This window comes from Coregonus clupeaformis, chromosome 10 (assembly GCF_020615455.1).
Source record: "Coregonus clupeaformis isolate EN_2021a chromosome 10, ASM2061545v1, whole genome shotgun sequence".
Taxonomy (NCBI): domain Eukaryota; kingdom Metazoa; phylum Chordata; class Actinopteri; order Salmoniformes; family Salmonidae; genus Coregonus; species Coregonus clupeaformis.
The window spans coordinates 29,406,515-29,431,748 of NC_059201.1; the positions used below are offsets into that span (position 1 = coordinate 29,406,515).

Here is a 25,234-nt window from a genome sequence, read left to right on the forward strand (position 1 = left end):
CGTGGTAAAAATGAGAACCAAATATTAGGATTTACCGTTGTTAAAATGTATCCATGTCTTGGTTCAAGTTCGTTTCACAACGTTACGTAGCCAGTGTGAAAGTTGAATGGCAAATTACATAGACAGTCCCTCACAACACTTTTTCTGATATTTATTTATTCAAACATTCATAGTTTGTTTTTCCATACTAGAGAATAGAAATGCACTATATAACGTTGAAAATAAAATTACAACAAAATCGACAACAGCACTTGGAAAATGCCAGTGGGAAACAATACCAGTTAACAGTATAAAAAACAAAACAAAAAAACGCCAGTGATGCACACAGAGTACCACATTAAATTATCATAAGCTCTTCTGGTGACGATGTTCCAATAGTGAATATACACTGAAAGTTTAGATGGCACATTCATACAAGAATACAGTAATTATCAATACAAAACATGCATACCTCCATTTTCAACATCTCGTGTCAACAACTATGACAATCATGCTACATCATTGCAGGTATTCACTGTACTTCCATTGTGGAGTTTTATAAAGTAACACAAATGTGATAAATGCTTATGGCCACTAAAGCATGGAAGCATATGCCCAGACACATACAACAGTATATACTTATTGGCAGACTGGAAAACTACCCCTTCCCATCTCATTCCCACCCTAAACTATTGCCCCTCTACCCATCCAGCAGCTTGAGGATGCTGTCTCTCTCCTTCAGTGCTTTCCATGCCTGATCCTTCTCCTTCTTTGTAGGCGTGCGTTTTTTCTGCCTGGCAGCCATGATGCGACGGAAGCCCTCCATGACCTCATTATCTGACACCCGGACCCTCTGCCGCAACTCCTGCTTCCGCATCTCCTCCTTTGCCAGGCTGTAAGGAGAAGTTTAGAGTAAAGAATGAATGCTGAGGCGTGTTATGAATAATATCCTAATCCAGTACTAGTTTTGTGATGTGTGTTCAGGTAAAAAAAAGTTTTAATTCCCTTCATCTCTGCTGCACATATTGATGGTGGATGAAGTGGAACACAATGTGAAACTGGGCCTTCTATAAATGCAACTCATTATCATCAATGTCAGAACATCCCTCCTTTTAGGTCTTGAACTAAGTCATCAGACAGTCCTTTGGACCTTAAATCAACCTTATTTCTAATGTATGTTTTACATTTCTCCCCTGCCCTTTTCTCCTGTGCTCTCACCGGAGTAGCTCCTGCTTGCGGGATCTATTGTGGGCGCTCAGGGCTTTGAGTTCAGCCTGTCTCTTGTGGAGCTCAGCCAGCACCTCATCCTCTGAGTCTCCGCCTGCTCCGGGCCGCTCCTCAGAATCCAGCAGCCCCTGAGACATCAGCTCCTCCTTGATCCGCGCCTCTAGGGAGCGCGTGTGAGGAACACTAGGAAAGAGGGAGAGTGGGAAAGTCGGAGGAGAGAAATAACTAGTTAACTGATTAGTGAGTGACTGAGTCGCAGAAGAAGTAAGCAGTGATTGGAATACTTTGATGTAATCTACAAAGCCTTTGTTCAGGGCTTGACATTCAGGTAAATTTGCCAGTGGCAAATGATGCACGCATTTTTTTAGTTGTATCTTTAATTTGCGGGCTGAGCAAGTAGCCTAGAGCCTATAATGATGTGCGAATAACTTACATTTTATCTTTAATTTGCGGGCTGAGCAAGTACAGTGAGGGAAAAAAGTATTTGATCCCCTGCTGATTTTGTACGTTTTCCCACTGACAAAGAAATGATCAGTCTATAATTTTAATGGTAGGTTTATTTGAACAGTGAGAGACAGAATAACAACAAGAAAATCCAGAAAAAAGCATGTCAAAAATGTTATAAATTGATTTGCATTTTAATGAGGGAAATAAGTATTTGACCCCTCTGCAAAACATGACTTAGTACTTGGTGGCAAAACCCTTGTTGGCAATCACAGAGGTCAGATGTTTCTTGTAGTTGGCCACCAGGTTTGCACACATCTCAGGAGGGATTTTGTCCCACTCCTCTTTGCAGATCTTCTCCAAGTCATTAAGGTTTCGAGGCTGATGTTTGTCAACTCGAACCTTCAGCTCCCTCCACAGATTTTCTATGGGATTAAGGTCTGGAGACTGGCTAGGCCACTCCAGGACCTTAATGTGCTTCTTCTTGAGCCACTCCTTTGTTGCCTTGGCCGTGTGTTTTGGGTCATTGTCATGCTGGAATACCCATCCACGACCCATTTTCAATGCCCTGGCTGAGGGAAGGAGGTTCTCACCCAAGATTTGACAGTACATGGCCCTGTCCATCGTCCCTTTGATGCGGTGAAGTTGTCCTGTCCCCTTAGCAGAAAAACACCACCAAAGCATAATGTTTCCACCTCCATGTTTGACGGTGGGGATGGTGTTCTCGGGGTCATAGGCAGCATTCCTCCTCCTCCAAACACGGCGAGTTGAGTTGATGCCAAAGAGCTCAATTTTGGTCTCATCTGACCACAACACTTTCACCCAGTTCTCCTCTGAATCATTCAGATGTTCATTGGCAAACTTCAGACGGCCCTGTATATGTGCTTTCTTGAGCAGGGGGACCTTGCGGGCGCTGCAGGATTTCAGTCCTTCACGGCGTAGTGTGTTACCAATTGTTTTCTTGGTGACTATGGTCCCAGCTGCCTTGAGATCATTGACAAGATCCTCCTGTGTAGTTCTGGGCTGATTCCTCACCGTTCTCATGATCATTGCAACTCCACGAGGTGAGATCTTGCATGGAGCCCCAGGCCGAGGGAGATTGACAGTTATTTTGTGTTTCTTCCATTTGCGAATAATCGCACCAACTGTTGTCACCTTCTCACCAAGCTGCTTGACGATGGTCTTGTAGCCCATTCCAGCCTTGTGTAGGTCTACAATCTTGTCCCTGACATCCTTGGAGAGCTCTTTGGTCTTGGCCATGGTGGAGAGTTTGGAATCTGATTGATCGATTGCTTCTGTGGACAGGTGTCTTTTATACAGGTAACAAACTGAGATTAGGAGCACTCCCTTTAAGAGTATGCTCCTAATCTCAGCTCATTACCTGTATAAAAGACACCTGGGAGCCAGAAATCTTTCTGATTGAGAGGGGGTCAAATACTTATTTCCCTCATTAAAATGCAAATCAATTTATAACATTTTTGACATGCGTTTTTCTGGATTTTCTTGTTGTTATTCTGTCTCTCACTGTTCAAATAAACCTACCATTAAAATTATAGACTGATCATTTCTTTGTCAGTGGGCAAACGTACAAAATCAGCAGGGGATCAAATACTTTTTTCCCTCACTGTAGCCTAGAGCTTATAATTATTTGCGAATAACTTACATTTTATATTTAATTTGCGGGCTGAGCAAGTAGCCTAGAACCTATAATGACCTACCCTCCATACACAAATAATTCCATTTTATATTACATTATTACTTGACAATATCATATTTACATTTATTGTTTGGAGAGAAAAAATAAAACCTTTGTGCAATCTCAAAAAGAGTGTTATTGTTAGCAAGTTGTAGGGCCCTATAAAATCAGTTTAATATTTAGCTAAATTCACTTCACGGTTCTGTTTTTCCAGGTTTCCAAGTTTTTTCCGGTTTTAGGGCCCTGATGAAGGCGTTGAGGCCGATACGTAAAGCTTATTAAAGAGCAGTGATACTATCAAGAGCAGTGTGCGGGTTTGTTAATTTTTTTTCTCATCTTGTTCAACTGTTGCCATGCACCTGCAAAAGAGATAGCTCAGATGTGCGAGTGCCTTTTGAGGTTTTCACTCTAAAATCACACTTTCTTTAAATAGAAAAAGTCCACAACAACGCTTAAACCACATCAGGAGTCCATTTTTTAGGTCTGGGAACAATACAAAATTGTTATAATTGGAGGGTGTAGTTTACTTTTAAATCAATTGCTCACCTAGCAAGAGACCATTGTGTTTGGCTAGCTGTGTTTTTGTACCGTAGCCTACAATGTATAGTGTAGGCTACATGATGTGATGGCAGAGTTTGCCAAAACAATGCCCCACGATTGATACAAATCATCATGATATCATTCTGCCACGTAGGTCTACTTTGCAGTCAACATTTCATTGGGACGTTTTTTTGGGATAAACCTTTTTATTCAAACAGCACATGATGACTGAATTGCGCATCGCAAAGATTCAACCAAGACTTCGGACCAAACCTTTTGATTACCTGGTTTGCATACCCATTGTTGCCTTAGAATTTACTTGTAGATATCATAAGTTGAAACATATTTCCTACCTATCCTACTGCTGTTGTTTTTCATTCTGTGAGCTGCTGCACCCTGTGTGGCACGAGTTTAATAAATAATGTACATAACGAACTAACAGTTTCAGGAACTTGTCTGTTTTTTCATCAATTATATAGTCTAGATTGAAAATAGCATTATTACAATATTTTTTTGTGGATGATTGACTGGCCCAGGGGGGTTCCAAAACCTGTCGAGCCCTGCTTTGTTGCTATTCAGCATTTCCTTTCAGGGTATCTATAGAATGTATCTTACAAGGTTAAGAGGGGGTGATGTTAGTTTATGGAGGATAGGCTTTACCTAAAAGCTTTGCCCTGGTTGCGAGGTGAGGTCCCAGCCCCATCGTTCCCACCATCCTTCCCCGATATGTCGGGGACTGGAGAATCTTCCATGGGTGATATGATATTCTCCTGCATTAAAAAAACAACAACAAGATTAATTAAAGAATTTCAATTCTGCAGTTTAATTATAAAGTATTCAAATCAACTAGTTATTTGCAGGGATACGTTTTCAAAAGTAATTTAGAAATGTATGGTTAAACAACAATAAAGCCTGAGATATGTGACCTCGACAAGAGCCTGAAGGAGCCTCTGTGTGAGAGGACCGAAGGGACAGCCATCCTCTGGGGGGTCGTGCTGGGATTCTGACTTCTTTAGCAGGGCATCCACATCTGAGGGAATAAAAGCATCCTTATATCAGACAAATGCACATGATCATTTCAGTGCTGATGCTGAAGGTAGACAGACACAATACCAATTTATGAAGGCTCATCCATTCAATACATGCTGTATGTCGTCATCCCAATCTCCTGGCGTGCACTCACCTTTGGCGTCGAGTTCAGATAGTGGTCCCATGAGGCTTTTCTTCTTGTCGTTGGCTCGTGCTCCTTCCCTCTGTTCCTCCAGTAGATCCTCCTGAGCCCATCGCTGAGAGAAATGTTTCCCCAATGCTGGAATCTACACAATATAACCAATACAATACTATTCATCTATGTTCTCTCCTTGGAGAAATATGTAACAGAGGATGTGAGTAACACACCATTCCAAAGCACAACTCTTATCTGAAGTGTCACAGAATACCTACTATCAGATATGCTAGTAGTGCTTAGGACCTGATAAGGCAGCTACTAATGCAATGAACATAACATTACACGAAACACAAAGAGGTATGATTTTGGACATTCAATATTGTACCTTGTAGTATTCAGCCTCATCATCTGGGGGCTTCAGGAGTTCTTCCAGAACCCGGATTTCTTCATTTGTGATGTCAGCACAGTATGGCTCTACTGATGCCCAAAATCTGGAAAACATAATTCACAGATACACTATAAAATCTTGCACATGGGACAATGAAAAACAAACACATAACCTACTCTCAAACCAGCTTGTGTCGGTGTCTGTAAGTGACCTTCGAGCACTGTTTAGGGTGTCCACCCACTCTGCCCAGAGTGGGTGAAAATGCCCTTTGGTGATGAAATTTCACTTCCTTATGTTATAAAAAGCATGAGCTGGCACACACCCAGAGATCATCACTTAGTGTAGAGGTGCTGACCAATAGAGAATAAACTGTAAGCTATAAAAACAAATTAAGAGAGTCGCACACTATGTATAAACTCCCAGTAATTTATTGAGTAGAAACCACCAATGTTTCGGCATCACAGTGCCTTCTTCAGGGTCAGTGATGCTGAAACGTTGGTGGTTTCTTACCCAATAAATGACTGGGAGTTTATACAGAGAGTGTGTGTCTCTCGCTATTTGTTTTTATAGCTTACACTTCCTTATGTTATAAAATACATTTTACCTAGACAAATATGATTATTCATGTTCTAAATCGTTCAGTGGGGTCTCTCTAACATATTATTAACATTATATCCCAAAAGTTGGATTTCGTAACCTAATACATCCGATAATAAGCACCGAGCTGTTGTTGACATAGCGGTGCAGGTTTCTTGAGGATTTAACATTTTGTGGTCGTCGTCTTCATTAAATGTAAAAGGCTTTGAAATAAAAAGCTTGGTATACGCTCAGTTAGTGAAATTTTGTCAGCTGGTGACTGTCATGCAAATAATTGCCAGTCTCACGGTAATTTACCGTTTATTAACATTAACACGTTTAGCATCTCCTGGCTTCCACGCATAGCCTACAAGCCACTGATGCGTACCTTTGGAATATCTACATAAAAAAAAGTATAATAAATCCATTTAATATAGCCTACACCATCACAAAGATCCATTATTTATTTTACAACAGAATAGCATACTCTGAGTTGTCCTTATGTTAGGCCCTGATCTGGCTATTCCATATTGCTGTGGGCTACACTAGTTCACTTAGTAGACAAGATTTGCTTAGAATTCCGTGGGATTATTTTATATAATTTTATAGTATGAGGAATACAATTGAACATAGCTGAATAAAATAGATAGGATATTTTTTCCCATATGATTTCTGAGGGAGTGCGCACATGCGGCTATTCTGTCTTGAGCGGTTAACAAAGAAACAGGTCCTCCTATATGCTTAATTTAGAGTTATTTATGCAACTTTAGTTGTGATACAAACATTAGGCTATATGTTTTGATTTTTAATACATTCTAAGGCTGCATGATGCGACTAATGATGATTTGAAAAAAGTTGCTTGAAAGGCATGAGCTCTGCTCTGTTTCTTGCGCAGGCTGCACACACTTCTTCAGTCTCTCATTGACAATTTGACAAGCACTTGTTAATATTCTCACCCATCAAACTATTCTTAATTTAATCTGGTCTTTACATATACAGTGGGGGAAAAAAGTATTTAGTCAGCCACCAATTGTGCAAGTTCTCCCACTTAAAAAGATGAGAGATGCCTGTAATTTTCATCATAGGTACACATCAACTATGACAGACAAATTGAGAGAAAAAAATCCAGAAAATCACATTGTAGGATTTTTTATGAATTTATTTGCAAATTATGGTGGAAAATAAGTATTTGGTCACCTACAAACAAGCAATATTTCTGGCTCTCACAGACCTGTAACTTCTTCTTTAAGAGGCTCCTCTGTCCTCTCCTCGTTTCCTGTATTAATGGCACCTGTTTGAACTTGTTATCAGTATAAAATACACCTGTCCACAACCTCAAACAGTCACACTCCAAACTCCACTATGGCCAAGACCAAAGAGCTGTCAAAGGACACCAGAAACAAAATTGTAGACCTGCACCAGGCTGGGAAGACTGAATCTGCAATAGGTAAGCAGCTTGGTTTGAAGAAATCAACTGTGGGAGCAATTATTAGGAAATGGAAGACATACAACACCACTGATAATCTCCCCTCGATCTGGGGCTCCACGCAAGATCTCACCCCGTGGGGTCAAAATGATCACAAGAACGGTGAGCAAAAATCCCAGAACCACACGGGGGGACCTAGTGAATGACCTGCAGAGAGCTGGGACCAAAGTAACAAAGCCTACCATCAGTAACACACTACGCCGCCAGGGACTCAAATCCTGCTGTGTCCCCCTGCTTAAGCCAGTACATGTCCAGGCCCTTCTGAAGTTTGCTAGAGTGCATTTGGATGATCCAGAAGAGGATTGGGAGAATGTCATATGGTCAGATGAAACCAAAATATAACTTTTTGGTAAAAACTCAACCTCGTCGTGTTTGGAGTACAAAGAATGCTGAGTTGCATCCAAAGAACACCATATCTACTGTGAAGCATGGGGTGGAAACATCATGCTTTGGGGCTGTTTTTCTGCAAAGGGACCAGGACGACTGATCCGTGTAAAGGAAAGAATGAATGGGGCCATGTATCGTGAGATTTTGAGTAAAAACCTCCTTCCATCAGCAAGGGCATTGAAGATGAAACGTGGCTGGGTCTTTCAGCATGACAATGATCCCAAACACACCGCCCGGGCAACGAAGGATTGGCTTCGTAAGAAGCATTTCAAGGTCCTGGAGTGGCCTAGCCAGTCTCCAGATCTCAACACCATAGAAAATCTTTGGAGGGAGTTGAAAATCCGTGTTGCCCAGCGACAGCCCCAAAACATCACTGCTCTAGAGGAGATCTGCATGGAGGAATGGGCCAAAATACCAGCAACAGTGTGTGAAAACCTTGTGAAGACTTACAGAAAACGTTTGACCTGTGTCATTGCCAACAAAGGGTATATAACAAAGTATTGAGAAACTTTTTTGTTATTGACCAAATACTTATTTTCCACCATAATTTGCAAATAAATTCATTAAAAATCCTACAATGTGATTTTCTGGAATTTCTTTTCTCATTTTGTCTGTCATAGTTGACGTGTACCTATGATGAAAATTACAGGCCTCTCTCATCTTTTTAAGTGGGAGAACTTGCACAATTGGTGGCTGACTAAATACTTTTTTTCCCCACTGTAGCCTACTAATATATGTGTGGAAATATTTTTTATTTAGAATGGCCTACAAAAAAAAAAACTCTAATCTGTAGCCTGCACTCAAATAGCGAATGGAAGTTATGTGCGTTACGTTTTTTAATATGCAAGCATAGGCGGCACATCCATAAGGCTAGGGGAAGCTTTCCCTAAAGTAAAATGTTTTGAAACGACCAAAATTATACAGTGAGGGAAAAAAGTATTTGATCCCCTGCTGATTTTGTACATTTTCCCACTGACAAAGACATGATCAGTCTATAATTTTAATGGTAGGTCTATTTGAACAGTGAGGGACAGAATAACAACAACAAAATCCAGAAAAACGCATGTCAACAATGTTATTAATTGATTTGGATTTTAATGAGGGAAATAAGTATTTGACCCCCCTGCAAAACATGACAATACTTGGTGGCAAAACCCTTGCTGGCAATCACAGAGGTCAGACGTTTCTTGTAGTTGGCCACCAGGTTTGCACACATCTCAGGAGGGATTTTGTCACACTCCTCTTTGCAGATCTTCTCCAAGTCATTAAGGTTGAGGCTGACGTTTGGCAACTCGAACCTTCAGCTCCCTCCACAGATTTTCTATGGGATTAAGGTCTGGAGACTGGCTAGGCCACTCCAGGACCTTCATGTGCTTCTTCTTGAGCCACTCCTTTGTTGCCTTGGCCGTGTGTTTTGGCTCATTGTCATGCTGGAATACCCATCCACGACCCATTTTCAATGCCCTGGCTGAGGGAAGGAGGTTCTCACTCAAGATTTGACGGTACATGGCCCCATCCATCGTCCCTTTGATGCGGTGAAGTTGTCCTGTCCGTGTGTTTTGGCTCATTGTCATGCTGGAATACCCATCCACGACCCATTTTCAATGCCCTGGCTGAGGGAAGGAGGTTCTCACTCAAGATTTGACGGTACATGGCCCCATCCATCGTCCCTTTGATGCGGTGAAGTTGTCCTGTCCCCTTAGCAGAAAAACACCCCCAAAGCATAACGTTTCCACCTCCATGTTTGACGGTGGGGATGGTGTTCTTGGGGTCATAGGCAGCATTCCTCCTCCTCCAAACACGGCGAGATGCCAAAGACCTCGATTTTGGTCTCATCTGACCACAACACTTTCACCCAGTTCTCCTCTGAATCATTCAGATAGATGTTCATTGTGGGCGCTGCAGGATTTCAGTCCTTCACGGCGTAGTGTGTTACCAATTGTTTTCTTGGTGACTATGGTCCCAGCTGCCTTGAGATCATTGACAAGATCCTCCCGTGTAGTTCTGGGCTGATTCCTCACCGTTCTCATGATCATTGCAACTCCACGAGGTGAGATCTTGCATAGAGCCCCAGGCCGAGGGAGATTGACAGTTTCTTCCATTTGCGAATAATCGCACCAACTGTCACCTTCTCACCAAGCTGCTTGGCGATGGTCTTGTAGCCCATTCCAGCCTTGTGTAGGTCTACAATCTTGTCCCTGACATCCTTGGAGAGCTCTTTGGTCTTAACCATGGTGGAGAGTTTGGAATCTGTTTGATTGATTGCTTCTGTGGACAGGTGTCTTTTATACAGGTAACAAGCTGAGATTAGGAGCACTCCCTTTAAGAGTGTGCTCCTAATCTCAGCTCGTTACCTGTATAAAAGACACCTGGGAGCCAGAAATATTTCTGATTGAGAGGGGGTCAAATACTTATTTCCCTCATTAAAATGCAAATCAATTCATAAAATTTTTGACATGCGTTTTTCTGGATTTTTGTTGTTGTTATACTGTCTCTCACTGTTCAAATAAACCTACCATTAAAATTATAGACTGATCATTTCTTTGTCAGTGGGCAAACGTACAAAATCAGCAGGGGATCAAATACTTTTTCCCCCTCACTGTATAGCATAATTAGCCTACTCCTGTCTATACAGAAATAAATAAAATCATTCAAAGTAGGCTACTAAAGGATGATTTAGCCACAGAAGATCATTAGCTTCTTTAAAAAAATAAGTTGTGGATTGTTTTAAATCACATTACCTACAGTCGGAAGGAAAGAAAGCGCGCACAATTTGGGCAGATAACTGTTGAGTTGCGACTGTCTGTGAAAAGTACAGAGGCCAAGCCAGGCATACCACAATATTTAAAAATACAATCGCGGAAAAACATATTTTGACAAGCGAATGGTTATTGCTGTAAAGAGAAGACAATGAAAAGACTAATCTGTCTTTTAGTTAACAAAACTCTCAACTGAATTGAGCGTACAACAGTATGGACTATCTTTTTGGCACCAGCAGAGAGCATCAGCAATATCCCCGGTGAGTGTGCACTGTGCATATTCACTATTTATCATTGTTGGGTTAGTGCTACTTAAAAAATGTCTCCAGTCATATAAAGTGTAGTAGAACTGCATGAAATGTGTTTATAAAAGGCCACATTTTTCCCATGTAAAGAAAGAAGAAATGTATCTGATATAAAATATAGCCTAGGCCTACTCTACGAGCTCAGCTGCATTGAACAGTGTTTTTTGCAAACAGTGATTGAGTTATATTAGAAGCCTAAATTATGACAATCCAATCTACTCATCACATTACGAATAGTAAGCTATTTTACATAAGTCTGCAAATGCGATGATGCAAGGAAATCCGTTTTATTATAAAGGTGCATTTTTATGGTGAAAATGTGCTTCCCCAAACTTGAAACTCACATACCACATACAGTGGGGGAAAAAAGTATTTAGTCAGCCACCAATTGTGCAAGTTCTCCCACTTAAAAAGATGAGAGAGGCCTGTAATTTTCATCATAGGTACACGTCAACTATGACAGACAAAATGAGGAAAAAAAATCCAGAAAATCACATTGTAGGATTTTTTATGAATTTATTTGCAAATTATGGTGGAAAATAAGTATTTGGTCAATAACAAAAGTTTCTCAATACTTTGTTATATACCCTTTGTTGGTAATGACACATGTCAAACGTTTTCTGTAAGTCTTCACAAGGTTTTCACACACTGTTGCTGGTATTTTGGCCCATTCCTCCATGCAGATCTCCTCTAGAGCAGTGATGTTTTGGGGCTGTCGCTGGGCAACACGGACTTTCAACTCCCTCCAAAGATTTTCTATGGGGTTGAGATCTGGAGACTGGCTAGGCCACTCCAGGACCTTGAAATGCTTCTTACGAAGCCACTCCTTCGTTGCCCGGGCAGTGTGTTTGGGATCATTGTCATGCTGAAAGACCCAGCCACGTTTCATCTTCAATGCCCTTGCTGATGGAAGGAGGTTTTCACTCAAAATCTCACGATACATGGCCCCATTCATTCTTTCCTTTACACGGATCAGTCGTCCTGGTCCCTTTGCAGAAAAACAGCCCCAAAGCATGATGTTTCCACCCCCATGCTTCACAGTAGGTATGGTGTTCTTTGGATGCAACTCAGCATTCTTTGTCCTCCAAACACGACTGAGTTGAGTTTTTACCAAAAAAGTTCTATTTTGGTTTCATCTGACCATATGACATTCTCCCAATCCTCTTCTGGATCATCCAAATGCACTCTAGCAAACTTCAGACGGGCCTGGACATGTACTGGCTTAAGCAGGGGGACACGTCTGGCACTGCAGGATTTGAGTCCCTGGCGGCGTAGTGTGTTACTGATGGTAGGCTTTGTTACTTTGGTCCCAGCTCTCTGCAGGTCATTCACTAGGTCCCCCCCGTGTGGTTCTGGGATTTTTGCTCACCGTTCTTGTGATCATTTTGACCCCACGGGGTGAGATCTTGCGTGGAGCCCCAGATCGAGGGAGATTATCAGTGGTCTTGTATGTCTTCCATTTCCTAATAATTGCTCCCACAGTTGATTTCTTCAAACCAAGCTGCTTACCTATTGCAGATTCAGTCTTCCCAGCCTGGTGCAGGTCTACAATTTTGTTTCTGGTGTCCTTTGACAGCTCTTTGGTCTTGGCCATAGTGGAGTTTGGAGTGTGACTGTTTGAGGTTGTGGACAGGTGTCTTTTATACTGATAACAAGTTCAAACAGGTGCCATTAATACAGGTAATGAGTGTAGGACAGAGGAGCCTCTTAAAGAAGAAGTTACAGGTCTGTGAGAGCCAGAAATCTTGCTTGTTTGTATGTGACCAAATACTTATTTTCCACCATAATTTGCAAATAAATTCATAAAAAATCCTACAATGTGATTTTCTGGATTTTTTTTTCCTCATTTTGTCTGTCATAGTTGACGTGTACCTATGATGAAAATTACTGGCCTCTCTCATCTTTTTAAGTGGGAGAACTTGCACAATTGGTGGCTGACTAAATACTTTTTTCCCCCACTGTATGTATGCCAGGTAGGCTACACTGGTTATAAAGCAGATGAATGTGCTTAATTTTAAGAATTGAGCAATAAATATAGCAGCACGAGAAAGTTGGGATCCTCTTTTAAATAGTGGCCAGTCAAAACTCTGGTTTCACACGCGATTGTGCAATGACTGGGCATATAAGAACACGTTTCACTAGGCTCTGTAGGCTATGTGCTCTCCAACCGTGTTCCAGGGGTCCTAGACCTATAGGCTACATTTGGAGTTATTTGGCCACTTTAGTTGTGATACAAACCTTATCAAAACATATAGGCCCATGGGCTAGGCTAAATGAGGTTTGCGACTATGATTAGAAAAAGTAGCAACATGAGTTCTCATGAAGTGTTTTATTTTTGATGATATTTGCATTGATGTCAGAGTGATTTGAGGGACAATAGAGCGCTGAGTACCAGGCCATTAGCGACTGGCAGTTAGCAAGTTTGGTAGGCTACTAATGACCATCAGCGGTATCAGAGCGCAGTTTTGGAGAAGCTTATTACCGATGTGACCCAGTGCAGCGGTAATACGCAGTGGTGGAAAAAGTACCCAATTGTCATACTTGAGTAAAAGTAAAGATACCTTAATAGAAAATGACTAAAGTAAAAGTGAAAGTCACCCAATAAAATACAATTTGAGTAAAAGTCTAAAGGTATTTGGTTTTAAATATACTTAAGTATCAAAAGTAAAAGTACAAATCATTTAAAATTCCTTATATTAAGCAAACCAGATGGAACAATTTTCTTGTTTTTTTATTTATTATGGATAGCTAGGGGCACACTCCCAACACTCAGACATCATTTACAAATGAAGCATTTGTGTTTAGTGAGTCCGCCAGATAAGAAGCAGTAGGGATGAACAGGGATGTTCTCTTGAGTGTTTGAATTTGACAATTTTCCTGTCCTGCTAAGCATTCAAAATGTAACAAGTACTTTAGGGTGTCAGGGAAAATCTATGCAGTAAAAAGTATATAATTTTCTTTAGGAATTTAGTGAAGTAAAAGTGGTCAAAAATATAAATAGTAAAGACAAGTACAGATACCCAAAAAAACTACTTAAGTAGTACTTTCAAGTATTTTTACTTAAGTACTTTACACCACTGGTAATACAGTGCCTTGCAAAAGTATTCATCCCCCTTGGCGTTTTTCCTATTTTGTTGCATTACAACCTGTAATTTAAAGGGATTTTTATTTGGATTTCATGTAATGGACATACACAAAATAGTCCAAATTGGTGAAGTGAAATGAAAAAAATAACTTGTTTCAAAAAAGTCTAAAAAATAAATAACGGAAAAGTGGTGCGTGCATATTTATTCACCCCTTTGCTATGAAGCCCCTAAATAAGATCTGGTGCAACCAATTACCTTCAGAAGTCACATAATTAGTTAAATAAAGTCCACCTGTGTGCAATCTAAGTGTCACATGATCTGTCACATGATCTCAGTATATAAACACCTGTTCTGAAAGGCCCCAGAGTCTGCAACACCACTAAGCAAGAGGCACCACCAAGCAAGCAGCACCATGAAGACCAAGGAGCTCTCCAAACAGGTCAGGGACAAAGTTGTGGAGAAGTACAGATCAGGGTTGGGTTATAAAAAAATATCCGAAACGTTGAACATCCCACGGAGCACCATTAAATCCATTTTTTTTTTAAATGGAAAGAATATGGCACCACAACAAACCTGCCAAGAGAGGGCCGCTCACCAAAACTCACAGACCAGGCAAGGAGGGCATTAATCAGAGAGGCAACAAAGAGACCAAAGATAACCCTGAAGGAGCTGCAAAGCTCCACAGCGGAGATTGGAGTATCTGTCCATAGGACCACTTTAAGCCGTACACTCCACAGAGCTGGGCTTTACTGAAGAGTGGCCAGAAAAAAGCCATTGCTTAAAGAAAAAAATAAGCAAACACGTTTGGTGTTCGCCAAAAGGCATGTGGGAGACTCCCCAAACATATGGAAGAAGGTACTCTGGTCAGATGAGACTAAAATTGAGCTTTTTGGCCGCCATCAAGGAAAATGCTATGTCTGGCGCAAACCTAACACCTCTCATCACCCCAAGAACACCATCCCCACAGTGAAGCATGGTGGTGGCAGCATCATGCTGTGGGGATGTTTTTCATCGGTGGGACTGGGAAAATTGTCAGAATTGAAGGAATGATGGATGGCGCTAAATACCGGGCAAGTCTTGAGGGAAACCTGTTTCAGTCTTCCTGAGATTTGAGACTGGGACAGAGGTTCACCTTCCAGCAGGACAATGACCCTAAGCATACTGCTAAAGCAACACGAGTGGTTTAAAGGGAAACATTGAAATGTCTTGGAATGGCCTAGTCAAAGCCCAGACCTCAATCCAATTGAGAATCTGTGGTATGACTTAAAGATTGTTGTACACCAGCGGAACCCATCCAACTTGAAGGAGCTGGAGCAGTTTTGCCTTGAAGAATGGGCAGAAATCCCAGTGGCTAAATGTGCCAAGCTTATAGAGACATACCCTAAGAGACTTGCAGCTGTAATTGCTGCAAAAGGTGGCTCTACAAAGTATTGACTTTGGGGGGGTGAATAGTTATGCATGCTCAGATTCTCTGTTTTTTTGTCTTATTTCTTGTTTGTTTCACAATAAAAAATATTTTGCATCTTCAAAGTGGTAGGCATGTTGTGTAAATCAAATGTTACAAACCCCCAAAAAATCCATTTTAATTCCAGGTTGAGGCAACAAAATAGGAAAAATGCCAAGGGGGGTGAATACTTTCGCAAGCCACTGTACGTCACTGTAACAGCCCTACACTCAATCCTCTGTTGACATTTCACAGAGATAAGCTTGCTTTTGTGAGAAATCTTTGAAAAATATCAGGAATTTCAAATTAGTATGAAAAGTGTATACTAAAATATGAAAATACTACATGACATGTCTCAAAATCAATATCCATCTTAAGAAAGATGACGAGTTCAAAGGGAAAGTGAGCCTGTCAGGTAGCCAGTAGGCTTAATTCTTGCACAGAATCCAGCCTAGCTGACACGATGCAACATTCCTGATTTCTGACCACTTTTTCTCTGGCCTCCATTGATTTAGTCACCCTAATTCTGGCCATCCTACAAGGGTAAACACTCCAATAACTTTGGAACAGATTATGACAGAGACATGAGGTTTGGACCATTTGTTTTCTTAGAGGATTATCTACACAATTAACATATTATTTTACTCATTGGTCAAAAGATGCGGACACCCTACACTGTTTATGTGAGATGTGATTGTTACTGACCTGTTAGGGGCATCGTTCTTAGGATTACGGGGAATGTCCTGTGGATCCTCACTTAACTCGTACTCCTGGACTTTGGGCTGTAGATTTTTGGATTTGGGTCGTCCAGGACCAGGCCCGTGACTGCCCTTTCCATCGAGTTTCTGCTTCTTAGGTTTGTGACGTGATGAAGCTGAAAGGTCTGCATCCTTTCCCAGCTTCAGAAAGCGCTTGTCCCCTTTCTTATCCTGCCAGTCTGTGAGGATCTGAGAAAATAGGGACCAGTCACCAACCAAACTTCATTTTCAAAGAAGGATGACACAGGAAGACTTATAACATCAGGCAAGTATCAGACCACTTGCAGTTTCAGAACCACTATGGCAGCAAAATATATTCCCTGTCCAACATTATAGATGGAGGTTTAGCAGCAGCAGGTAGAGTAGAGCAAGGAGGCAACTAGGGCTGTAACGGTCATGGAATTTTGGATGACGGTAATTGGCCAGCCAAATGACTGCGGCCTCCGTAATAACCATTCAAATAGCAACAACAACAAAATTATTATTATTTTATTTACTTTTTAGACACACATTTTCTCCGCTCCTGACTGCATGTGCTGCCATAGAAATAGAAAGAATAGAACGAGCGTCCCCATTCAAGTCAATGATGGCATAATGGGTGGACTGACGGCTATCGCGAGTGTAGCCATAGGAGCAAAGCAGGAAGTAACAGCAGGAAGTGTACCTATCAATATGTGCTGTGATTTGTTGATTCAACTCAACTGGCATTACAAAAAATTAATTCCATTGCATGAGCTACATCAGTTAACATAATTTCATTTGAATGAACACTGTACATTACCATGGAAACTATTACATCACAATACCAGGCAGCAATTGTGAGTGTACCCATGAGTTTACAAGTCAAATTGCCAGGGTTAGAGGTTCCAAGGCCATTTTATTCATTGTTTGCTACAACACCTCGCTTGTTTCAGCAAGGGGCAACAAAGTTTCATCACGTTGTTAAGTTCCATGTTATTCACAGTGATTACAGCTATGAGTCTTTCTCGGTAAGTCTCTAGGAGCTTTGCACACCTGGATTGTACAATATTTGCACATTACTCTTTTTAGAATTTTTCAAGTTCTGTCAAATTGGTTGTTGATCATTGCTAGACAGCCATTTTCAAGTCTTGCCATAGAATTTCAAGCCGATTTAAGTCAAGACCGTAATTAGGCCACTCAGAAACATTCAATGTTTTCTTGGTAAGCGACTCCAGTGTATACACTGAGTGTACAAAACATTAGGAGTACCTTCCTAATATTGAGTTGCACCTCCTTTAGCCCTCAAAATAGCCTCAATTTGACGCGGCATGGAATCTACAAGGTGTCGAAAGCGTTCCACAGGGATGTTGGCCTATGTTGACTCCAATGCTTCCCACAGTTGTGTCAAGTTGGCTGGAGGTCATTTGGGTGGTGAACCATTCTTGATACACACAGAAAACTGTTGAGCGTGAAAACCCCAGCAGCTTTGCAGTTCTTGACACACTCAAACCGGTGCGCCTGGCACCTACTACCATACCCCGTTCAAAGGCACTTAAATCTTTTGTCTTGCCCATTCACCCTCTGAATGGAACACATACACAGTCCATGTCTCAATTGTCTCAAGGCTTAAAATTCTTCTTTAATCTGTCTCCTCCCTTTCATCTACACTGATTGAAATTGATTTAACAGGTGACATCAATAAGGGATCATAGCTTTCACTTGGATTCACCTGGTCAGTCTTAGTCATGGAAAGAGCAGGTGTTCCTAATGTTTTGTACACTCAGTGTATTTGGCTTGTGTTTTAGGTTATTGTCCAGCTGAAAGATGAATTTGCCTCCCAGTGTCTGTTAGAAAGCAGACTGAACCAGGTTTTCCTCTAGGAAAAACCTGTGCCTGTGCTTACACTATATATACAAAAGTATGTGGATAGCCCTTCAAATTAGTGGATTCGGCTATTTCAGCCACACCCGTTGCTGACAGGTGTATAAAATCGAGCACACCGCCATGCAATCTCCATAGACAAACATTGGTAGTAAAATAGCCTTACTGAAGAGCTCAATTACTTTCAATGTGGCACCGTCATAGGATGCCACCTTTCCAACAAGTCAGTTTGTCAATGTTCTGGCCTGCTAGAGCTGCCCCGGTCAATTGTAAGTGCTGTTATTGTGAAGTGGAAACGTCTAGGAGCAACAACGACTTAGCAGCGAACTGTTAGGCCACACAAGCTCACAGAGCGGGACGGCCAAGTGCTGAAGCGCGTAAAAATTGTCTGTCCTCGGTTGTCACACTCACTACCGAGTTCCAAACTGCCTCCGGACGCAATGTCAGCACAATAACTGTTAGTCGGGATCTTCATGAAATGGGTTTCCATAACCGAGCAGCCGCACACAAGCCTAAGTTCACCATGCACAATGCCAAGCGTCGGCTCGAGTGTTGTAAAGCTCGCCACCATTGGACTCTGGACCAGTGGAAACGCGTTCTCTGGAGTGATGAATCACGCTTCACCATCTGGCAGTCCTGCGGACGAATCTGGGTTTGGCAGATGCCAGGAGAACACTACCTGCCCGAATGCATAGTGTAAACTGTAAAGTTTGGTGGAGGAGGAATAATGGTCTGGGGCTAGGCCCCTTAATTCCAGTGAAGGGAAACGTTACAGCATACAATGACATTCTAGACGATTCTGTGCATCCAACTTTGTGGCAACAGTTTGGAAGGCCCTTTCCTGTTTCAGCATGACAACACCTTTGGGATGAATTGGAACACCGACTGCGAGCCAGGCCTAATCGCCCAACATCAGTGCCCGACCTCACTAATGCTCGTGGCTGCATGGAAGCAAGTCCCCGCAGCAATGTTCCAACATCTACTGGAAAGCCTTCCCATAAGAGTGGAGGCTGTTATAGCAGCAAAGGGGGGACCAACTTCATATTAATGCCCATAATTTTGGAATGAGATGTTGGACGAGAAGGTGTCCACATACTTTTCATCATGTAGTGTAGCTCTATTCCATATTCCTAATGTTTTATACACTCAATGTAAGTCCCAAATGGAAGGATACTGAGTATCGTAGTGGATATGGAGAATTTTCAGAATACGATTATGACACAAGTATTTTTTATTATTATTCGTGATCAGAAAAAAGTAATTGTCAGCTGCCAGCAGGCATATCTCTTTCACTCAAACAGTGTGAAGCACTGCGTGTTCTAAACAACTATTGGCTAGTTCTTGTCTATAAAGAAATGGGCGGGGTATCGGTTGGGCCTGCTGCAACGATTGGATTAGAACAAGCCGCTCTCCCTCTGCTCTCATTTCCACAGACACGCCTCTGTTTCTTTCTTTCTTTCACTCACTCACTCAATCATCTCAGGGCACAAGTCTCTCCTTCTCCAAACATCGTGTATGAATCAGAATCCATAGCTAGTCATTGTTGTTCAATCTAGTTATTCCCTGTCGACTTTGCTGAGGCCATATGGTTGTTTTTGTGTGTCTACTTGGCGTTGTTAAGTAGGCCTCCTTTGTCCATATAATTATTAAATTGCTGATGACGTCTGTTGTTATGTCGTGATCCAAGCCCATGCTTGCTTCCTATTATTATTGATTCTTTCTCATGCATGTTTACCGAGCGACAGATCATTTAAAAATAAAATGACAAATGTAGATAATTTATTTTGATTGTACACATGTTGTGGCATAAGTGTCGGGAGAGAAAAGTTTTGTTCCTCTAAAAAGTGAAACAATATATGGGGCAAGCAAATTAGCCTACCTTCATCTAAATCTGTGTCTGGAATAAATGCAAGCAGTAGTAGCCAGCCATGCATTAGGCTATTTATTATTAGTTGATAATTGAATAGGACTAAGCAAGTAAATCATGTGCATTTTCATCTGTCGGGGTCGTTTACCTTTTAACAATGTGTGTGAATGAGTGAAGGTACATAACGACGCGCTCTGAGTGATAGCGCAGTAATGCGCACTTGAATTATAGGCTTTACCGGCATTTAAAGAGCACTTCCGGGTTTTCCGATCACAAGTAAATCAGATTACGAGTATCAAGTGTGATAAAACAGATATGATTACGAGTATGACGAGATCGGCACACCCCTAATTGTGAGTAGGCCTATGCCATCTTAATTTACCCAGTTTATCAAGAGATTTACCATTCAAATAAAAAGTATTACCATTATGTTGTTATGTAGTTAGATTGGTAAAAACAAAGTCACATTTATTGTTTGATTTTAAAATTGATGCATTAACACATACATGGCTGTCTCTTAATGATATTGAATATTGGCCATCGGCCTCCTTGACCGGTCATTCTCTAATATTGACCTGTGGTATAGTAATAGTTAGCGTGCTGAAAAGCGTATTGCATAAGGGAAGTACCATAACACCTTGATATAGGGGAGGCGCATGCAAGCAGATGAGGAAATTTGGCTAGGATGGAAGAAATATAAACCAGGGGGGAAAACACAGTACCCTACCCTGTGCCCAATAAAAAAAAACACACACAACCCTCCCCCCAAAGCAAAAAAAAGGTAAGACACAACCCCCCCCAGTAAATATCAACTGTCCCTTATGACCGTTGGTTACACTACCATTGGTTACACAGTTATACAGCAATTGTGCCAGCCCTAGAGGCAACGGAATCCTTGGGCTGTCCAATGACACAAAAGCTACTCAATTACTCAGTGACATTAAAGATGTACCCACTGACTCCTGTCTTACCTGTCTCTGTTCCTCAAGAGCTCTAAGACGACGGCTGGCAGAGGACAGGAGAGTCTCCAGCTCTAGCTGCAGTGTGTCCAACTCCTCAATACCGATGCCATCGTCCTCTGAGCGCCCGAGCACTGCAGTGTAGCGGGGGCACACTTTCACATGCTCTACTGGCTTAAAGTCATAGTACTTTAGAGGCGGGCAATCCTTCAACTCACTCATCTTGATGGTTAGAGTGGGCTATGTCTGTGTGGAGAGGGAGAGATAAAGTGCACCATTGATCATACAAAAATGTACAGACTAATACATAATCATGAAACTAAGTAAATTAGCTAGTTGTGTGTCACACACACAAACATGCCCAGGCCACGCATGCTTTTGTTCCAGCCCAGTACTAATCCACTTGATTCTCAACTATTAACGGGCTGGTTGAATCAGGGGGTTAGTACTGCGCTGGAAGTAAAATCTGCACATCCCGTGCGGGTCCACCCAGTACCAGGGTTGATCGCTAGAACTCTCCATAACAAAACCTTGTACCACCGATTTGGAAACGCTCCTCACATTACTCACTGAATTCCACTAGCCTACTACTACTAACGTCAAGACCGGGGAACAACGTTGGTGAATGCCATTGAAGATATCGTGAACATTAGCGCGTTAACTAGCTTAGCTAACCAGCTAACGTTAGCTAGCTTTAGCACAGTACCAGTAGTATCTGCGCTCAACGACCGGCGTTGCTTCCGAAACTAAAGTGACCATTCATAATATCAATCAGAACCCCAAATAAACTTTATAAATGGACAAGAGAGTGGTTTGATTGCAAATACACCATGTAAATGGACCAAATGTTGAATATTAACACAACAATAGTTACCTCTGTACTGGCATCCATTATTGATTGAACCATCTATGGTAGAGGGGGGATAAGAATATTCAGTAAGAGGGACTTGTGCGTTAACGTACTAGCTATTATTGAGCCAGTAAAAAAACGAAATAGTATTTCCCTGAGTATTGAATGATTCTCAATTGTTAATACTTTTTTAGCAATTCCCATGTGACGAATAAACAACGTCAGTGACCCTCTAAATTGTAGAATGGCACCCCCGACAAATACCAAATCATATTTGGGGATGTGAATTTAGGGTGACTGGAATCAAACGAATATTAGGCATCAAAATGTTTTTGTTTGTCACTCATTTATGTGTATTTGTACGTATAATATTACAATAGTCTGTCATATAACTATGATTTAAAAAAAATAGCACATTCCCTAAATTCTCATTTTCTTTAACTCCCCTACAAAGTGAGGCCAACAAATGGATGTGTCCAAAGATGTTTTAGATAGCAGAAACAAAGATTTTTTTATAACTAAACCAAGATAGACCACAGCCTGTCGTTTCCAATGGGAACAAATGAGCCATAGTGGGCAGAACAAGCAAGGAGAGGTGCGGAACTAAGCACGAGTTAGCGAGATCCTATTGGCACATTCTAGCATCATCTGCATATTTCCGTTAGGGAACGCCCACTTTGTGACGTGCGCTTGTGCAATAACTCAATTCGCCTTTGCGCTCCTTCTAAACAACGCGATTTGTAAAAACTTTTGCAACGGGTAAAGTCTACAAACCTTAGTCCACTCTGTTCATAACAGAGTGGACATATTTGGTATGAGTGGAAACGCCAAGTGGATGCTTCACATTTATACATCCAGTGAAATATCTGTCTCATTGTTCTATCTGTGGCAGAAAGATGGCCGCGGCGACCGTGAAGTCGAAATCCAATGAAAACGCTCTATTCGCTGTGATATGAGATTTGCGGAAGATGAGTTGGCAGGCGTGGCAAAATAACTTCCGCCTTCAAAACCCACTACAACAGAGAAATGGTGAGTGAGTTTAATGTCTATTTTAATCAGAAATACCGATGATATTCTCTGCTTTTAAATTCCCAGGTTGAACCTTTATCTGGTGGCTTGACAGGACGCCCTAGGAAAAACGTCTGGATCAAAGCAAGACAGTAACGTTGGACTAGTATACTTGCATTACAGCTAGAAAGCTCTGACAACGCCACAACATTCTTAGATTGTTCAATACTATGCAAATTAATGAGGCTAATATGTTTGTAGTAACATGGTTGTAGCAAAACCTGTGACCATGGTACCGCCTGTCTAGAGGTCCAAACAGCAGTCTGTCTGAGACGGAAATGTAAAGCCTTAGTCAAAAAAAAGAAAAAAGGTTTCTGGATGATTGTCGTGATAATTGAAATGTAATAGTAGTGTTTTCTATACGTGAGTTAATGTTGGCACCCCCTCCCTCAGACAGCGACCCTGCGCCCATACTTGAATGCTGTGCGTGCCACACTGCAGGCCGCCCTCTGTCTGGAGAACTTCTCCTCTCAGGTAGTGGAACGCCACAACAAACCAGAGGTGGAGGTCAGGTGAGTTGTGTGTGAAAGTGTCTCTCTCTCTCTCCCCTCATGATGACGACATTAATGTTATTTGTGACACTGTCTTTTCTCATTACAGGAGTAGTAAAGAGCTCCTACTACAGCCTGTGGTGATCAGCCGCAATGACAAGGAAAAGGTCCTAATCGAGGGCTCCATCAACTCTGTGCGAGTCAGCATTGCTGTGAAGCAGGTCAGGGAATATGACTCGTCTTTTCACTTTCAATGTCACCCTTCCATTATCTTGATGTTGTGTGTTTGTTTGCAGAAATCAAGTCTTTCATATAGATTTGAAAGCCATCAGTTGTAATCAATAAGGAAACAAAAAAAGTGTGTTTAATGCAAATGCTGATTAGTGCACTGTGATTGGCTCCATCAGGCTGATGAGATTGAGAAGATCCTGTGCCACAAGTTCATGCGCTTCATGATGATGAGAGCGGAGAACTTCTTCATTCTCAGGAGGAAAGCGGTTGAGGTGATAAATTAGAATCAACTCAGACGTTCATGTTTTAAACTGGGGTTGAAGGAACCAGTGAGATTCATAACAGGAAAGAAAACAGAGGCAGAAAGAGGAAATGATTCAATTGGTGTTGTTGGTATTGCTGTTGTTGGACTTGATAATATTTTTTATTCCTTCTCTCTTTCTTCGTCCATCTCTTCATCCTGTCATGTAGGGCTATGACATCAGTTTCCTCATCACCAACTTCCACACAGAGCAGATGTACAAGCACAAGCTGGTGGACTTCGTCATCACCTTCATGGAGGAGATCGACAAGGAGATCAGCGAGATGAAGCTGTCTGTCAATGCCCGTGCCCGTATCGTAGCGGAGGAGTTCCTCAAGAATGTAAGACTGCTATGTGTTGAAGCAAAACCATCTACATTTATAGAAATATGGTCAAATCAGTGGGACTATTGGAACAGTATTATGATGCTTGTCAATGCCTTCCTTTTGTTGCAGTTCTGAGTTGGTGTCCTCTCATCCCTCTCACTGATCACATGACTTAGCCATCACCATGGATCTGTGAGACAGGGCAGGCTCAAGGGTCCGATAGCAGGAAGAGGGTTGAGAAGCGTACTGTAAGTGAACAACCAATCAGCGAGGAATAACATAGAAAGTAACCAATCCAGTGTGGGTGTGTGGCACCCAACTGTGTCTCACAAGTATTTCCCTGTACTATACATAAATATTGATGACTGTATATAATTAATTATTTTCTAATATCATTTTCTGCCTCTTAGAGCAAATCTCAAAACCAAGGCGGGTCCTTAAAAGTATTAACCAGGTTGATATTCATGATTACCGGGACAATGAGAATGTGTTGTTGCAACTGAAACAGCCTGTGTTGTTTTTATACATTCTGTGTCTTTATGTACTCTTGTTTGTCTATTTGTTGTATAGTTTTTTGTTACAACAAAGAAAATGTAACCTGTTCAGTACGATCATCATGGACATAAAAAAAAGAAAGATGTATGTTTACATTTTATTACAAGACATCACAGATTTATTGAACTGTCCTAAATAAACCATGTTTGAAATGATAATGATGAATTATATAATCACCAATAAAACTCATGACAGCTTGTTTGTAGTTCTGAGTAGTGGTGCTTGTGTGTCCCATCCATGCACTTATTTTTGTCCATATCCTCATTCTTGAGGTTGAGTGTGCATACCATTAGATATGTACACTGAGTATACAAAACATTACCAACACCTGCTCTTTCCATGACAGACTGACCAGGTGAAAGCTATGATCCCTTATTGATGTCACTTGTTAAATCCACTTAAATCGGTGTAGATGAAGGGGAGGAGACAGGTTAAAGAAGGATTTTTAAGCCTTGAGACAATTGAGACATGGATTGTGTATGTGTGCCATTCAGAGGGTGA

The 25,234-nt window shown here is 41.5% G+C and overlaps 2 protein-coding genes across 2 annotated transcripts; one reads left to right on the top strand and one right to left on the bottom strand.

The window, feature by feature from the left end:
- Window positions 1-138: 138 nt before the first annotated feature.
- On the bottom strand, window positions 139-22,010 carry LOC121574972 (transcriptional adapter 3-like). Its single transcript, XM_041887685.2, has 9 exons — window positions 21,786-22,010; window positions 20,924-21,157; window positions 16,191-16,432; window positions 5,440-5,545; window positions 5,070-5,202; window positions 4,813-4,916; window positions 4,547-4,656; window positions 1,198-1,389; window positions 139-872 (listed from the first exon to the last, which is right to left on the bottom strand). Exons 2-9 carry the CDS (start codon window positions 21,131-21,133, stop codon window positions 680-682), a joined length of 1,290 nt encoding a protein of 429 aa, XP_041743619.1. The 5' UTR covers window positions 21,134-21,157; window positions 21,786-22,010; the 3' UTR covers window positions 139-679.
- A 606-nt stretch (window positions 22,011-22,616) lies between these two features.
- On the top strand, window positions 22,617-24,938 carry LOC121574973 (actin-related protein 2/3 complex subunit 4). Its single transcript, XM_041887686.1, has 6 exons — window positions 22,617-22,790; window positions 23,223-23,341; window positions 23,430-23,541; window positions 23,728-23,823; window positions 24,023-24,193; window positions 24,308-24,938. The coding sequence occupies exons 1-6, from the start codon at window positions 22,788-22,790 to the stop codon at window positions 24,311-24,313; spliced, it is 507 nt and encodes a 168-aa protein (XP_041743620.1). The 5' UTR covers window positions 22,617-22,787; the 3' UTR covers window positions 24,314-24,938.
- Window positions 24,939-25,234: the final 296 nt, after the last annotated feature.